At 47.5% G+C, this 17,511-nt stretch overlaps 1 protein-coding gene across 2 annotated transcripts in view; it reads right to left on the bottom strand.

Annotated features, from left to right (window-relative positions):
• LOC142573224 (proteasome adapter and scaffold protein ECM29-like) overlaps nucleotides 1-17,511 on the bottom strand; it is a 233,850-nt gene that overhangs the window by 70,888 nt on the left and 145,451 nt on the right. For both annotated transcript variants that reach the window (XM_075682818.1, XM_075682819.1), the window contains 2 exons: nucleotides 15,946-16,027; nucleotides 1,158-1,274 (listed from right to left, as the gene is read on the bottom strand). In XM_075682818.1, the coding sequence (XP_075538933.1) occupies nucleotides 1,158-1,274; nucleotides 15,946-16,027 (199 nt within the window). The remainder of the gene's footprint in view (nucleotides 1-1,157; nucleotides 1,275-15,945; nucleotides 16,028-17,511) is intronic.

Genomic DNA, 17,511 nt, shown 5'->3' with positions numbered 1-17,511 from the left:
ACTATATTTGCTAAGGGGGGTATGCGGTGCTTTATACAGCTCATTTTGAGCTTGTTCTTATTGAAACATATGCTGTTCTTTATGTAGTATGGCTGACTTCAATGATTGCATGCACTGTTTGCTTCACTTTGCTGAGCGCTTGTAGCCTCGGCCTTGTGCAGGTATGAGCCGTTGCTTAAAGGAGTATGAGACATTCATTGTCTTATGTGGCAGACAAATTTCTCGTTGGGTAGGCATAGAAATGCTCACGTATATGAAATTTTGAGAAAGCAAGGCAATTCATTGTCACGTCCACCATTAATTTCCCTATATTTTTTTCGTTGTTTGGTGATAAGAATTTCAGGCGATACTAATCTTTGCACTGTCCAGAGAGACTCGCATGATCGAGATTCTACTGCATTGCCCATTTGCTGCCCCCTTTCGCTCTCAAACAGTTGGCATGCTCGCAAAGCCTGTCATGCAGCATCCCCCTTGGATGACCTGTCACAAGAAAGTTGTACTTGAACGATGCCCATGTTGCACTCTGTCAATCGGCTTGGATATACCTTTTTTTTTTGCCACCAACAATTGCTCCTGATCATTCTCAACACAGTGCAGCATTAACTTTGAACAATGCACTTGCAGCACAATTTTTGAGTAAGTGGAAAACCTTACGTTGGTAAGGCGAAACAGATGTCTGTCTGCCCTAGTGTTGGCCATGGGCAACTCTGTCAACATATGCTCTGCTAGCGGACAGAACAATTCCTGTGCATTTTTTCGAGAGCTCCTTGGCTCTAAAGCCTTGTTGCCAAAGGAGACATAGGAAGGCTTCATGGCCATGAGCTGCCTCCTGAAATCATAGCACCAGTTGTTTAAGCAGAACAGTAGTGTGCTGAGCACGTATGGATTTGCCCCTCTGGCAAGTGTGCAATCAGCCGGCTTTGCAGCAGATGTCCTGTGGTTGGTGGCACCTTTCTAGACACTCGTGCAAAGCAATGAATTAGCTTGAGCCAACACTCACAATTAGAGTGCCAACAAAGTGAGAGCATGACAAAGCCATGCACACATTCAGTTCCTGCCACTGGGTAACACTGGTGTAGTATTATCCAGCACTGTAATAATAATGTAATGGGTAATATAGCAATGGGTAACACTGGTGAACAACAAAGAGTGCCTACCTTGGCTAGCCCGTCAAAAAGCGTCTGCACGAGGCCCAGGTTAGTGGCCACCAGGCCAGGCAGCTTGCGGCTCAGGTGGCCAATGGCAGAACATGCCAGCACTCGCAGACGGGGCTCCTGCACAACCATACCTGCATCACAGGGGCTCCAGCTGGCTTCAGCAACAGAAATCTGTGCATCAGCTGACACTTTGCACTTAAACAAGAAACTGCATGCACATATGCTATACTCGAACACCCGACACAAGCTCAACATCTAAAGAAATGTGGAGATCCCACACACATGACCAAGTTGGACACAGTTTCACTGGGTAACATCTAGCTTAACATTTGGTGCTTGAACATGCGGATCCCCCATCATGACGATGGAATGACAACAGCAAGATGACGATGACATGACAACAATGGGATGACAATGGAATGACGACGATGGAATGACAAAGAAGGAACAACAACAACAGAATGACGATGATGGTATAACAACGAAAAAATGACATTATTATGATGGTAAGATGACAATGGGATGACAATATTAATGTGATGATAATGGCACAATGACAAAATGACTACACAATGACAATCAAGGTGGTGAAACTGTGATGGTGGCATGATAGTGAAGGATTGATCACAGTGTAATGCAAGCGATGAAATGATGCCAATAGAATGGTAATAATGATGATGCTGACATGTTTGTGCTGGAGCTCAAGTCTGTGCTTACGTACATCCCTCGCCGCCTTCGTTCACATTATATCCAGTTCCAGTTTACACTATGCCTGATACAGCCCAGTCGTGCACAACAGCAGGCAGTAGCCAGCACCCGCAAAGTGGGTAGAGGAGGTGAAGAAAGCATCACTTTAAAAAAGAAAGGTTCAACCAAGTGCCAATGCTAAGGAAGACAAGGTCACGTACATGGTGGGTGAAATTATTTATGATTAAATATAGATTATGCAGCCACGATACGATTCACGCATTTGAGAAAAACGGGCCTCGCAAGCTTCGCCCGCTTACGTGGCATGGCTAGCACGTGCTTTGACGAGATGAGCTTCACCCATGTCATCACTCTCACTGACCCGTCGAGAGCGCCTCGGCACGCTTGCATTTCCTGTGCTTCCACTGCTATCTCGCAACGCGGTGGCATGTTGGCGTTACGAACCCCTCGCACACTACGAGCTACCGTGCTGTGCTAGGGCTGCGTCAAGGCCAGCATGCCACGTCTACCTCTGTGCGTGCTCAAGGATGACCGCGAGCATGTGCCCTCAGACGCACACACAAGCCCAAGGATTGAGTTGTCCAGGTGACGCACTGGTGTGGGCCTGCTCTCCTCCGTCCCGAACTTGGGCACTTCGCGCCATTTGGTGGAGGATGTAGTAATAAAGTTAGATGGTACTTGGCAGAAGCACAACATAAGGCGGCAACAACCAATCCCACCACATCTACAGCTAATTATACTAAGCAGGAGTGGGACTGCACAAAGTCATATTGCAGCAATTTTTGGGGCAAGAAAAATTGCGTTTTGGATTAGTTCGGAGCAGACAAAATTGCATTTTGGAGCAGACTAAATTTCATTTTGAAGCCATCTAGGGCAGATAAAATTTCATTTAAAGCAGTTGGGAGCAGGCTAATCTGAACTTTGGTGGAATGATGAACCACGACGAAACACAGAATAAACCAACACGAGCACTGTACTGCAACTGTGTTAAGCAATGTCTTAAGACGAATTTCGAAGCAGATCACCCTGATACTGAAACTGTCTAGTGTATGCAAAGTTTGGTAATAATGCCTGCAGATTTTACAGCGAAGCTGTTAGCCTCTAGTTGGTCGGGATTTATTGCGGCGCGCCATCCTGGAAAAGAGAACCTTCAGCAACTGAAGTGAGGAGTGCATACATTCTTTGGCATCCCGCCTACAACAAGCAGCACAGCACTTGTTTCAATAAAGAACAAGCACAGAACAAGCATCCCAACCTTCAAGCGACATAGTGATGATAAGGTGCTTCTGCTAACATGGTGAAGCACATGTCGCTCCCCGTGCACATTTATCAGTAAAGATTACTGTTGCACAAGATGCTGCGGCGATGGCAGCTTGTGATGTGGGGAGTGTCATACTAGCCTTTCATATATAAGAGAACCAGCCTAGAAACCAATTTCATTGTTGTTGCAGCACCGCTATGGGTAGGCAATGCATAGTAAGGATTCCTGTGCAGCGTGAATACGAGGTATGGCAAAGAGAACAGAAACGGCAATACGACCAGTGGTGCCTTGCCGCCAAAATTACCATTACTCTCATTACTCTACATTATCATTACTACCATTAATCTTGTGGGGATGCGCGACTCTCACACGTCCCCTGATATGTTGTTTTCCTGCATGGCTCCCGTCTGCTGTGATCCGGCTTCGCCGCGTGGCCTAGCGCTCGCAGCGGTTGGTGTGGTTGGAGCGCAGTACAAGAGATGGCACGAGTGTTGTGCTGCTAACGCCGCCTCACGGCGGGGTTACTTGGCCGCAAAAAGGAGAAGGTGCTTGCTCTTTGGTTCGGGTTCGGCATGCTGCACGGAAGTTCCGTGCGTGCGCCGATCCATGCTTCTGCGTGACCGTCTCGCAAGGGCTCCTTCGAACGTGCCACCGTTCGTGTGACCGTACGCGCGAACGACCAGGCATTGGGATCCAGCATGGAGCAAACATATTCCCTCGTTATCCCGTCGCGGTGAGTCCGACTTCCGCGATTTGTCGCGTGCCCATCGGCATGTTTTGGGGATAGCAAGTCGGCTAGCAGGCATTGATTCATGAAAGGTGCCATAAATGCCCTTGTGATTGTTTGCACTACTGTGTTGTCGTTCCTTTGTCCCAAGAGCATGGGTGAGAACCCCACAATCTAAAGCAATAAAGCATTGCATGACTCCCTCAGCAGTTGTAGCGGTTGTTTAGTCAACAGCTTTGCTAGGCATCCAGTTTCGCAGGGCCAGGATGGCAAGTCAATTTTTTAACTGGTGGTAGCAATCACAAAAAGCATGCATTCTGCAATAGTGAGTACGAGATTTCGAAAAGTAGCCTAATGTCTCGACAGTGTGGGTCAAGCGCCTGGAAATGTGCTTCACCAAGAGACCGTACAAGTAGCTAAAGTTATTGTGGCTTACTAAAAGCCACTTCTAAATAATAGAAATAGTACTTCCTTGCCCCAAGTCAATCAGTAGAAGCACACTTTGTAACTATAGCGTGCTAGAATATGGAAGAGTGGGTCGAGTGGCCGCACGGCACATGCTTTTCAGGAAAGCCCGAAACATCGGTGGCACTATGATCAAACCATATTTTTTCCATCGTTGTCGTCGTCAGCATCGCTGTGATGTTCCATGTGAAATCCAACAGCGATAACATCGTCACCGCAGGCAGTTTGCTGTATGTGTGAGTGAAAGCGCGCGCCGGTGAGCCAACGATGGTGGCTAAATTTCATGCACTCAAGGGAGGAAAACAAGAAGAAGCACGCAGTCTTCTGTCACGTGCAAGGCACCAAAGAAAGGAGAGGGAGGGGATTCTACACCGGCAGCGGCTGCATATGACACGGCCACGTGGGCCTCATTTCCTAAGCGATCTGTGATGTGGACAGAATGTGCAGAGTGCAGGTAGCTTGGTATGAACTCTGCTTTTGAAGCTTAGTTTGCGTTGAAGCGAGAGAAGCACAAAGGGCCATTCGCTTGCCGCTGCTGTCGCACTTCCTCAGTCCAGAGCTTTGACAGTGAGTGTGCCCAGTCATTGAGCGAGACGTGTTCATTTTTGCTTGTACATGTGTGACGCCATGCTTGCTAACTTAATTAGTCAGAAAATGTTTGGAAGTTTATAGGGCCGATAAGAGTATTATTTTTACTTCGTACAGCTGTCTACTAATTTGCTCTCGCAACCGATGCTTCGCCTTTCGGGCGAAACTGCGACTCTTTTTATTATACCCTTAGTTCTCAGCCTGGACAGGTACCATTTGATTGCATTCTCATGTTCACACAAGATGTCCAAGTCACTCAACTGACCTTCCTTTTTCTCAAAGTGATTACAAGATCATAAGATCCTAGATATGCCAAACCTGTGTGAAATAGGTTAAGAAGAACTTGTCTTCAAATAAGCTAGCAGCTACCTACAGAAAAAGTAGAACTAAGGATAAGATACCATATTTACTCGCATAATGAAGCCACTTTCTATCCCAAAAGTTTCGTGTGAAATTGGGGGTGCATTCATTATGTTGGATAAAACATTGAGAGAATTTTTTTTTACATGGCCACCTATAAAAAGTAGGGGATACACAATAAATTGTGGAGTCTGATATGGTCAACGCACTGGAATGACAGCTGGATCTGAGGCAGTTTGCCATGCTGTAGCAGTCACATGCGACTAATGTAGGAGACAAACAGCACGATTCAGCATCCAATACTGCTTCCGACACACCGAAATGGCAGCCAGATCCAAGGTGTTTTGCCATGCCATAGCGTCAGATGGGACACCTCGCGTCTCATCTGGTGCAACGGCAAGTTCGGAGCGAGATCATAAACAAGGAAAAGAAAAAAACTCACTTTCTGATTTTAAAAGTGAGAGGTGGATTCATTACGTGGGTGCGTTGATTATGTGAGTAAATACGGTACCACAGTGTCTAGATCATTGCCCACCCAATGTAAGACCTAACCCTCCCCCTCTTTACAGTGACCCATATAGTATCTGCCCTTGTATCAACAACATCTCTAATTACTGTACAATTGCTGTAGAGGGGGCGCTTGCGATAGATTTGTGTTGTGGGGATGCTCAACTGTCACGCATACCCTGATGATGTTTTCCCCACATGCTTCACGCATCTCCACGTAGCTAAGCGCCGGCCGTGGGCAGTGTGGTTGCAGCATATTACAAGAGGTGGCACGAGTGTTGCACTGCTAACACCACCTAATGGCAGGGTGATTCGGGTGCAAAAGGGAGTAGCTTGTTCCTCTTTAGTTTGGGGTTGGCCAGTGGCGTGGACATTTCGTGCACTTGCCCGTCATTCATATGACCGTCATGTGAAAGGCTTGGGAGCAGGACACCGGAATGGATGAACTCGATCATTCGAATGCACCACCGTTCCCATAACCACACACGTGACTCAACAGCATGGTGTCCAGCATGGGAGTGAATGTATTCCCTTACTATTCAGTTGCGGTGAGTTGGACTTTCTCAATTTATTGCATGCTCACCGTCATGTTCTATGGGTTGTGATTCAGCTAGTAGGCATTAGTGTATGAAAGGTACAATAGATGTCCCTGCGATTGTTTGCACTACTGTGTTGTCGTTCCTTTGTCTTAAGAGCACATGTGAGACCCCATAGTGTAGACAAACAATGATGTCTAAGGCCTTTCACTGGGTTGATTGGTGGTAAGAAAAGGCAGCAGGCATGCCAAACCCACACACAAGTAGAATAAGAAGGACAACACAGATGCTGACTGTCAACTGAAACGTAACGCAGTGGTGGAAAGGAAGGAAGGCTATCTGCTCACGCTCATGGGGCAGCAACGTAAGACCATCAATCAAGGAAATGAAAGAACACTGCAAAGGATGATGGCTTATACTTTCAATACCGTGAATTTCAACAATTTGCTCAACCTGCAGCTGTTCCTCACGTGGTTGGCTAGATGCGGCAGGGGCAACCACATAGAATGTTACAGAAATATTAGAAATATACCAAGCATCTTGACAAAACCACAAGGCAGCCAATACTGCCTAGCTAACAATTTGTACTAGACCTTAATTTACGCCATTAACTAACTTACTGAAGCCGTCACTAGTATCGATATCATTACCACAGGATCAGCTCTTCCAGCTGTGATTTCCTAAATAAATTCCCTCTGAAGGAAGCAGATGGGAAAACGGCTGCTACAATAGCTCAACATGTATAGCATTTCACAAGCAATGTGAAAGATGTAGGTTGGCCTCCCGCTGGGTGCAGGTCATCTCATTCACTTTCAGTTCCCTTGTCATATAGCCTGCACATATCATTTTTTTAAAGTTTATTTTCCTTACGTTTTCTCTAACTCCATCTAGTTGTACTACCCAACATATGATTTCTATAGAGCCAGGAAGGAAGGAATGGAAAAGATAAAGTACAATGCACAAATGAAGCATTTGCACTCTTACGACTTGAAGTTGTGGAAAGCCACAAAGTGTCCGAAGAACAAAGGACAAGCACTTGCTATCAATGGAAACATTTTATGAGAGTACATACATTGTAAAAGGTTTCCATTTACAGTACATGGTACTTTGTTCTTCAGCAGTCCTGCATATTTTTTTGTGCTTTCATAGTCATGAATGCTACACCATGCGAGGGTACCGAGATGACGTCAGGTGGCGTAGCAGGCAAGAGACGGTTGGCAACAGTGTGTGGCGGGGAGGGAGAACATGGAAGGTGTGTGTGCCTGGTCAGTGTGCGGGGAGTGCGCGACAACGAATTCGGTGAGTGAAGTGATCGGCGGAGCAAGCCGCGTGCGGTGTGGCAGGACAGAACGCAGACTGCGTGTGTGTGCGTTTGCCGAGCATTTCCCAAAATAAAGAATGTACTTGACAAGTAGGGCCTCGCCCGATCGGACCTAACATGGAGGACCAAGAATTGTGTAGTGACACCCAGCCAGTTGCGCAGCCTCTCCTGCCTTCTTCGACTGCCCAAGGACTGTTGGCTTCGACCTCCAGACCACAATGGAAAGGGAGAGACTCGCAGCTGATATAGCTCAAATTCTGCGCACCACGCCGCTCAACGACATGGTTAGGCCTGACGAGACAACTGGCATGGATAGGTCCGACGAGACAAACGGCACAGGGCCAGCGCTCGACATCAAAGGTGCACCCGTCCCACTGCCGAAATTCAGTGGCTACCAGGACCGACACTCGCCGCAATACTTTCTGGAGAGGTACTGAGAGTACTGCGATATTGTGGGGATCCCCCCTGACGGCTGTTTGCAGTTTCATGGGGCAGCAACGTAAGCCCATCAATCAAGGACATGAAAGAACACTGCGAAACATGATGGTTTATACTTTTTATACTTTCCATACCGTAAATTTCAACAATTTTCTCAGCGTTGGAGGGGTCAGCCAAACAATGGTGGCACATCTCAGATGCACACCCCGACTGGCAATCCTTCGCATCCAAATTTATGGCAGAGTTTACCACTGTTGACTACAAGTTTAACCCTTTGAGGGTCATTTTCTTCGCCATATGCGACCGCCCAGAGTCAATTTTTTTATTGCAGATTTCAATTCTTCTTAGGAAGTTCTTTCGAAAAAACATTTACCGCAATTTTTATAGGGTGAGCGTAAAGTGAGAAAAAATATTTTGCATTGGTACATATGTACTCTTCATTTATGAATAACAACAATAAAAAAGGAAATTAACTTATAAGAATTAAAAATGTTATGCATTGTTATAGTTCAAGGCTTTGAAAATGCACACACGAGAATATTTTGCAAGACTCAAATGTTCCTGCTATTACACTAATATGTACATCCACAGTTTAATCAAACTGCATTGGTGCACGCACTGGAGAAAACTGTGTGGCAGTGTGCCCGTCAAAAAAAGCAACACCGGTGACAAACTTCCGCTAATCTTCATCTTATCGCCAACTAGAGGCAATTAGTTCTCGCGAGTCAAAAAAAAAAAGCAACGGAAACGCGCGCACGGCGGCATCCTTCCTATGTGCACCCCTGTGGCATAGTGGCAGCACACGACAGAAAAGAAAAAAATTAGGAAATTGGCACGCTTATTAAACGTACAGACAGTGCCGTAAATATACAGCATCGACCATTTTGGACTTGTTTGCGGTGCCGTATATTTACGTCATTGACCCTCAAAGGCTTAAACTAAAAGAAGAGCTAGATCAGCGCAGTCAGCATCCGGCAGAAAACCTCAAGCAGTTCATTCACGTCATTGCCGAGTACTATGACTGCATATCGGAGCCTGTTTCAGATGCCGAAAAGGTGGAACGCGTGCGGAGACAAATGCATCCGACATTCCAAGACCTAAGAGACGGCATGAGCTTCGCAAACCTGCAAGAAATGGGGAAAGTGGCCGGCCCTATCATGGAATGCGCTTGGCATCACCTGCACTATGCACCACCGCCACCATTGCATATTGCATAAGCAGCAGCTGATTTGGCCTTCGTCTATTCATTTCCACACATCACTGAAATGCCCAACCAAACCCTCCTGGCCAAGCAACAAGGGTGGCAGCTGCAGCGTGAGGCAGTTTCGGCTTCCGAGTGTCCATGGTCAACGACGCTTTTATTACTGGAGCCCCGGAGTGGAACCCCTCACCTGTGTCATTCGCTCGCATGCCAAAAACATGGGGCAACTATACTTTGACACCGCAACAACTCGGGAGAGCGCCTCAGAACTTCGGGTTTCAAGCGACACAGGGTATCACGCGATTCTAGCCACCAAACCGCAGTATCACGTGTCGGCGGTGTGGCAGTCTTGGCCACATTGCACGTTAATGCACCACTGCTACACCACGCAGCCAACCCCACTGTTTTCACTGCAATTCCCCGGGACACCTACAAGCAGATTGCCCAGGAAATGGACGAACGTAGCCGCTTCTCCGGCCGACGGCTACGTGACGTCCCTGCAAGTGCTCGCAACAGCCGGAAATAAAGAACCACTGCTAGGACTGTTTATTGGTACCAGTGTCCTTCATGCACTCATGGACACTGAGGCAAGCGTGAGCTTAATAGGTAGCCGTGCCATCGCAGCGGCCAGGCACGCGGGAGCAACCTTCAGGGAAGAAGCACGAACCCCCAGGCTTGCTCAGGCCTGGTCACAAACTGCACAACCAGTTTGCTGTTGTATTCGTTGGCAAGGTGGATCCAGGAAGCAGTGTTTTCTTCTGTTGCCAGAGCTGTGTCACGATGTTGTCCTTGGGCAGGATTTTCTTGAGGTGGCAGGTATTTCTCTCCCCATGGGCCTTGGCGAACGGTCACTACTCTGACCCATATGGGTTCATCAAAGTTAAAAAGGCACCGAAGCGCCGATATGCGCCGGATGCTGGATACCGACCCCCGTCAGTCTGTAAGACAGCGTTGCAATGCGATAAGCAAGGTCAAGGGCCTGATGAAAATGTGGCCAGCTCTCTACAGACACTTTTTGCAGATGTGCAGGATGTATGCCACAATACCACTGAGAGTGGCGAGTGTAGTCTAGAGAACCTTCGGGAGGACCAGAAGCAGAAACTTAATAACATCCTTGCAGACCATAACCATATTTTTTACCACTCTGCTGGGTTGCACGTCCCTGGTGCTTCACAAAATAGACACAGGCAGCAACCCACCACTTAGATGCAAGCTGTGCCCGGTTAACAGCCAAGACAGAGAAATTCTTGATGGGTGCATCCAAGATTTCCTGAACCAGGACCTTACTGAGCCCTGCTCCAGTTTGTGGGCCAGTGCCCCTGTATTAGTAAAGAAGAAAACTGGAGGATATCGCCTTGCGGTCGACTACAGACCCTTAAATGCAATCACCACTGTGCCAGTATATCCAATACCCCGCACAGACTGGGTACTGGCTCAGCTCGGCTGCACTAGGTGGTTGACGAGCATCAACCTTGCTTCGGGCTTCTTTCAAGTGTCGGTTGCTCCTGAAGATGTACTGAAGACTGCATTCCTGTGCCATAGAGGAGTGTTTCAATTTAAGCGAATGCCATTTGGGGTAACAGGTGGGAAGGCAACATTTCAGTCTCTCATGGACAAAGTGTTAGAAGGCATAAAACACAACTACTGCATGGAATTTCTTAACGATGTGCTCATTTATTCAGAAACTTCTGAGGAACACCTACAACATATCGATGAGGTACTACGGAGAATTGGCTCTGCCAGTCTGACAATCAATCCCAGCAAAGTTACAGGCTGTGAACAGGCATTAAAGTTCCTTGGACATGTAACAGGGTGTATACCAAGTTGGCATTTCCAAATTCCTTGAGTTTTCCCGGTTTTCCCTCAGTGCCTTTGCAAAATTCCCCGAGTGATGTAGAACTATGTTTTATGTCAAGACAGGCTGAAACCACATCGCCCGATGCTGTCACTCTCTAGTCGTCATCATCATCATCAGCCTGGCTACGCCCACTGCAGGGCAAAGGCCTCTCCCATACTTCTCCAACCACCGCGGTCATGTACTAATTGTGGCCATGTTGTCCCTGCAAACTTCTTAATCTCATCTGCCCACCTAACTTTCTGCCGCCCACTGCTACGCGCTTCCCTTCTCTTGGAATCCTTGAAAGCTTGTGAAAAAAAAAATTAAAGAAAAACAACTTAATCCAATTTGAATACTAAGGAGTAGTGTTTGTGTTATTCAAAAAGAGAATAGAAGGGAGGGGTTAGTAAAATGCAGAGCAAATAAAATTTCTTCGAAAAAAATTGCAAATGGTGTCGGACATTCTCAAATACGAATAAAAAGGAAATGCACGTAGAAGCAAATATTTTCGAACGTGAACTGTTTCTATCAACTGATAGCTCAGTGGTATGAGGCCCGAAATTTGTCACAACTGAGATTCTCTCTCAACAGTTCGTAAGTCAACATCAACCGTCCTGACATACTCTCAGCCCGCGCACACCGCCTCAGTGTTGTGTTTAAATGCTTTAAAGAGTTTATTTTGGTTTGGATGAGGGACACCTGCATCTCAGCATCAGCCGACGCTGTTTTTTAAACTCAAGCTCCTTCAAAACCGCGCCAGCACGTTTCCTTTCCCGTTGATTCCTCAGTGCGTAGGTCCTTTCTCTTCTCGACTTCCGTCCGCCACTCGATCGCGCCACGGACCATATGAAGCATCTTCTTGGTCAGTTGCACAGTCCACGTCCAATTTTTCTAACCCCCCTAGGGGCCGCGAAAACGTCAGAAAAATCAGCTGGTTAGAAAAAAATGCATGTCATTTGCAGCCCTTAGGGGCTCAAACCACCACAGGCACCTTCGCAAACGCTCTGAAGGCCTGTCGATACATGTATTAAGACATATTGTTGCTCTTATTGCGACAGGAAATACCGGGTGCATGCGTGTATAATTAAGAAATACATACTGCGTCCCGTGATATTAAGCGCTTCCCACGCTGGTTATGCTTCACTGTAATACTTTTGCGCATGCTTTAACAAATAACATTTCTATACAGAGGCAAAGCTGACTTTCGGGAACAGGCATTATGCAACGCCCCATGCTCTCCAAGCTTCTAAGCCAATCGTGAGGACCACAAAGGCAGAGTCCATGCCATTGCAGACAGAAACGAATTATTTCATTAAAAAATGCGGCACTCAACGGCAAGAAGCTTCATAGCGAACATCAAAGCAGCTAGGCCTAGCGTTGCCGCAGTGATGGCTACGGCTGCCAGTGGATCTGCGAGCGAGAACGCGGGTTCGAGGAGGCGAGGTAATCAAAATGGCAGCAGTGGTGGCTTTTATTAATGCCGTTTCGGACCTGCGGTCACGGCAAAACATCCGGAAAATCGGATGGCGAAGAGTTCTTGCGTCCGAAATTTCAGACGTTCTGATACATTGACTCCAGGGGTACGTGGTGGTGCCGCGAAGCCGTCCAAATTATTGGGAAAGCGGAAAGTCGGTCGTTGACTGTAAACTGGAAACTCTGCCAGCTGATGACAGGGCATCAAAGATGATTCATTAAGATTCCTGTCTGTTATTCCAGCCAGCATTACCGCAACTTTCGATCCTTTCAATAAAATTACAGCTAATTTTCCCTTATAGAGGCACAAATTCCCTGAGATTTCCTTGAGTTCTTCCAGACTACTCAAAATCCCTGAGAATTCCCGGTTTTCCAGGTTTTCCAGGTTGGTAGACACCTTGTGTAATCTCTCCAGGCAAATGTCAACCTGACCCGAATAAGGTGCGGGCGCTTGCAGAGTTCCAATGCCCAAAAAGAGTCAAGGAGCTCCGAAGGTTTTTGGGCCTTGTGGGATACTACAGAAATTTTATCCCCTGGTTTTCTGACAAAGCCAGACCCCTGACAGCTCTCCTCAAGAAAAGAGCCCACTGGGTTCGGGGTGCCGAGCTACAGACAGCATTCGAGAGACTGAGGCTAGGAGGTGGCTGTGGTATTGCATGACCTGAACAGGCTCTTTGCGATTGAAACAAATGCCATTGGCACTGGGATATCTGCAGTGTTGTTGCAGGGAGTCTAAGGTGAACTCAGGCCTGTGTCGTTTATAAGCAGGACCCTCAGCGCTGCTGAAAAGAACTATACTGTCCAAGAATGGGAACGCCTCGCTGTGGTGTGGCCTGTCGATAGATTCCGACCATATGTAGAATGCACATAATTTGAGGTGCACTGTGACCATGCATCCTTGGCTCGGATGTTTACAACTGAGCAGACATTGTGCAGAGTGCGACATAGGGTGTTGAGATTACAAGGGTTCAAGTGTAGCATGAGGCATCGTAAAGGACGAGCCAACATCCCAGGTGATGCACTAAGCAGGTGCCCCATCCTTGCTGCCGAATCTGCTCAGCCTTGTTTGGCAAGGACTGGTTTCCAATCGAAACGCAAGAGCCACAACAAACCATTCGTTTTGAACTAGCAGCCCCTGTTGACATGACTGATGTGTCTCCACTCACCGACACTGCAAAGTTCCAGTTGGAAGAACGCAAGGATCCACTTCTGCTGCAGCTGCTGCAATACTTAAAGCCTGGCCTGCTACCTGGTGATGCTAAAGAGTCCAAGAGGGTACAGGACCTAGCTGATGACAGCGAAATCTCGAACAATGGTATCCTTATGTACACGGTCGGTGAACGTAACATCACCTGGCTTCCCCAACACTTGCAAGACATGGCAGTGAAAATGGAGCATGACCACCCCCTAAGTGGGAATTTAGGCTTTTTTGAAACTTGGAAACGTGTGAAGAGCCGGTTCACATGGTTCAGTATCTGCTCCGACACCTCCCATTACAGCCGCAGCTGCCAGCAGTGCCAGGCTTTCAAACCTCACCGGCAAAAACCAAAAGGACCGATGGTCAGTTCATGGGCCACCCACCCAATGCAGCAGCTAAGTGTGGACCTTATTGGGCCACTGCCCGCAACCCCTCAGCGCCGCAAATACATCCTGGTGGTGCTGGACAAGTTTATGTAGTTTGTGGAGCTTTTCCCATTAAGTGCGCCTACCTCCTTAATTGATCATCAATGCAATGGCAAACCATTCATAAGCAAACTGTGGAAAGCCATTCTCCAGCGCTGGGGAATCAAGGAGAGCCACACAGTCCCATACAGACCAGCAGGACAGATGGTGGAATGTCATAACGCAATGGTTAAACAATGCCTGGTGGGCGGGCTACTGCACTTCCCCCAGGGACTGGGACAAAAGGCTGCCCGAAGTGGCATTTGCAATGCGCACATCTATAAGTGTAGTTACTGACTTTATGCCTGCCTTCTTGTGCTATAGCCGGGAACTACGGAACCCATAGAGTCATCATAATCAGGCAGCTGGCATCGAGGTGCCTCCTTCTGTACCTCATGCCCTAGCTGCAGAACCGGATGTGTACCTTCAAGATGCCTGGGCCTTTGCACAGGACCACCAAGCCTTGGCAAAAGCCACCCAGGCAACTTATTACAACAAAAAGTGCGCTCCAGCTACCTTCCAGGTTGGAGACTTGGTTCTCCGGGACCCGCCGTAATTGCTCAGTAGCTATGGTGTTGGGCTGCTGAGCACGAGGTCGCGGGATTGAACCCTGGCCATGGCAGCCACATTTCGATCGGAGCGAAATGCGAAAACACCTGTGTACTTAGATTTAGGTGCTTGTTAAAGAACCTCAGGTAGTCGAAATTTCCGGAGTCCCCCACTACGGTGTGCCTCATAATCAGAAAGTGGTTTTGGCACGTAAAACCCCATAATTTAATTTTTTTGTTTTGTTCTCCGGGACACGCACTCAATAAGTAAGGCAGCCATTAATAATCACAGCCAAGTTTGCCCTCGACGCACAGGGCCATTTAGAGTTACTGCACATATTGGACGCAATACCTACAGATTCAGAGACCCGGCTACAGGGAAACAGAAAGGCCTTGCTAATGCAGAGCAACTGAGCCCTTATCACGTGCCTTGGAAGCCCTCTTCACAGGATAAAAAGGGGAGGGGGGGGATCTGTGATGGTACCCGGCCGACGCCAGGTGGCGTAGAGTCGCAGGCACGAGACGTTAGGCAACAGTGTGTGGCGGGGAGGGAGAACATGGAGGGCATGTGTGCGCGGTCGACGTGCGAGGAGCACATGACAACGAACTGAGTGAGTGAAGTAATCGGCAGAGCAAGCCACGTGTGGTGTGGCGGGACAGAACGCAGACTGCCTGTGTGTATGTGTGCTAAGAATTTCCCAAAATAAAGAACGTACTTGACAACCAACATGTAATGTTTTCCATTGTATTTCCCCTCGCACTGTGAGAATTATTTGGCTCCATGTGGCAATTATTTTTCAGACATCTAGTTCTGTGGCTAGAACATGCTTAGAAGCCAGGTGGCATATTGCCCTTACAGATAGCATAACTAAAATCATGCTTGAAATTGTGGTCGTCTCACTGGCTTTCAGTAGTTTAAATTTACACTGCCCTAACAACGCAAGTCACAAGGGCACAGTGTTCCTGTACCCTTCACAGCACATACATAAACAGTTCCACAAGTCCCGTGCCCATGTTGGACGAGACATCCAGGGCCCGCTTGCTTTCCCCTCGAAGACGGGAGCCTCCTTGCGTAGGCTAAGTACTTCACTTTACTGTCCCTGTGAAGCAGTAACAGTGACAGCAGCAAGCTGGAAAATGAAGAGAATCAACGCACCATCTCCTGGGCAGGCAGTGCCAACTGCAGCAGGGTCTCCATCAGCTGGCGTCCCACCATGTTCAGCTTGTCTTCAGGGTTGCTGCAATCAAGCCGGGCTGGTCACGCACACAAAAGATGCACAGAGCCATCGAGGCACTTAAAAAAGCACCTTGGCTGCCCCCGTCCCCCAAAGCAAAAGACACGTGACTTTCATGGTGCATTCTAATCCATAAGCAAAGACACATTTTATTGCTTTAGCAGATACGGAGCAAATTAGTAGGCTGGTGCAAATACTCGACATTATAAAATATTTGAACGAATATTATTCTTTGTGGTATATGCCTCGGTTTGTATTTCGGAATTCATAATTTTCGAAGTATTCAAAACAAATTAATATAAATTCGAAAATAGATTGTGCTCAAATCACACCTCCAGCAACGCTTGCCTCAGAGTAACAAAAAAACCATCTCAAAGAACCTGCTTTTATGTGCTGCAAGTGCAGGAAGCAATTGCAAAAGCCAGGAACAAATCATGGCTGCCATATTTTGGATGTCACCTATACATACCATTTACGCTTTCAGTGATCAAGGAATACTTACATACCCCACAGCCAAGAAAAGCCAAAAAGACAAGAAATTTGGACCTGCTCAATTATACAAACAGTCTCACAGCACTAACACATTCTCTATAGAACTAATGTACATTGATCCTACATACCGTATTTACATGATTGTAAGTCGACCAATTTTTTTTTCTTTAATTTGAAAATCTGAAGTGGGGGGTCAACTTACAATCGAAACCAAAACATGGCACCGCCAAAAAAGTGAGACCAACGAGATATCAGGGAAGCTACAAGGTAGTTACAATTTTATGTTTTCTCTATGGCCCTACCTGTAGTTTTCGCTATCCCGCATGTTTGATCGCTTTTTGGAAGGGTTTTTCAAAATTTTGTAGAGTTTTACAGTGCCCACAACACTCATGGGGGAGTGTCGGTAGTTGATGGAAGTGCTGGTGTTCCATTCACGGCGGCACCCCAGAACGCGGCGCTTGCAGGGAGTACCGATAGTTCATGGAAGACTAGACACTGCTCACGTGTTTCTATTTCTCTGTAGCTCTTAGTTTGATGCGTTCGACTTGACTGCCGGCTACGTGCTGCTTCCATGCTTCCTCAGTTGTCATGAGTGCTCCAGGCCCACTAAACATTCGGCCCTTGTTCCCAGCAGTGTTCAAGAGGGCTGCCATCCTTTATGCCGAAGAAACAAATCACTGCGCAGCAGGCCGCAAGTTCGATGTTTCTGAATAGGTGGTGCGAGAGTGGCGACTACGGCGAAGCAAAATTTTCACCTTTGACGGCAAGCGAAGAATTTCTGACGGGCCAAAGTCAGGATGCTTTCCGGAGCTGTAGGCCAAGCTTGCAGGGTACGTTGCTGAAATGCGTGATCAGCCCCTGCCAGTGAAGTGCTACATGGTCATCAAACAAGCCCAGATATTCGCCTTTTAAGGACCTGCTCCGCCGCGAGTACGAGTGGCTGGCTGCAGAAGACCATGAACTTACACCAACTGGACGTGTCAAAAGAGCCTCCC

This window comes from Dermacentor variabilis, chromosome 2, assembly GCF_050947875.1.
Source record: "Dermacentor variabilis isolate Ectoservices chromosome 2, ASM5094787v1, whole genome shotgun sequence".
Lineage (NCBI taxonomy): Eukaryota > Metazoa > Arthropoda > Arachnida > Ixodida > Ixodidae > Dermacentor > Dermacentor variabilis.
This window is presented reverse-complemented; position numbering and strand designations above follow the sequence as displayed.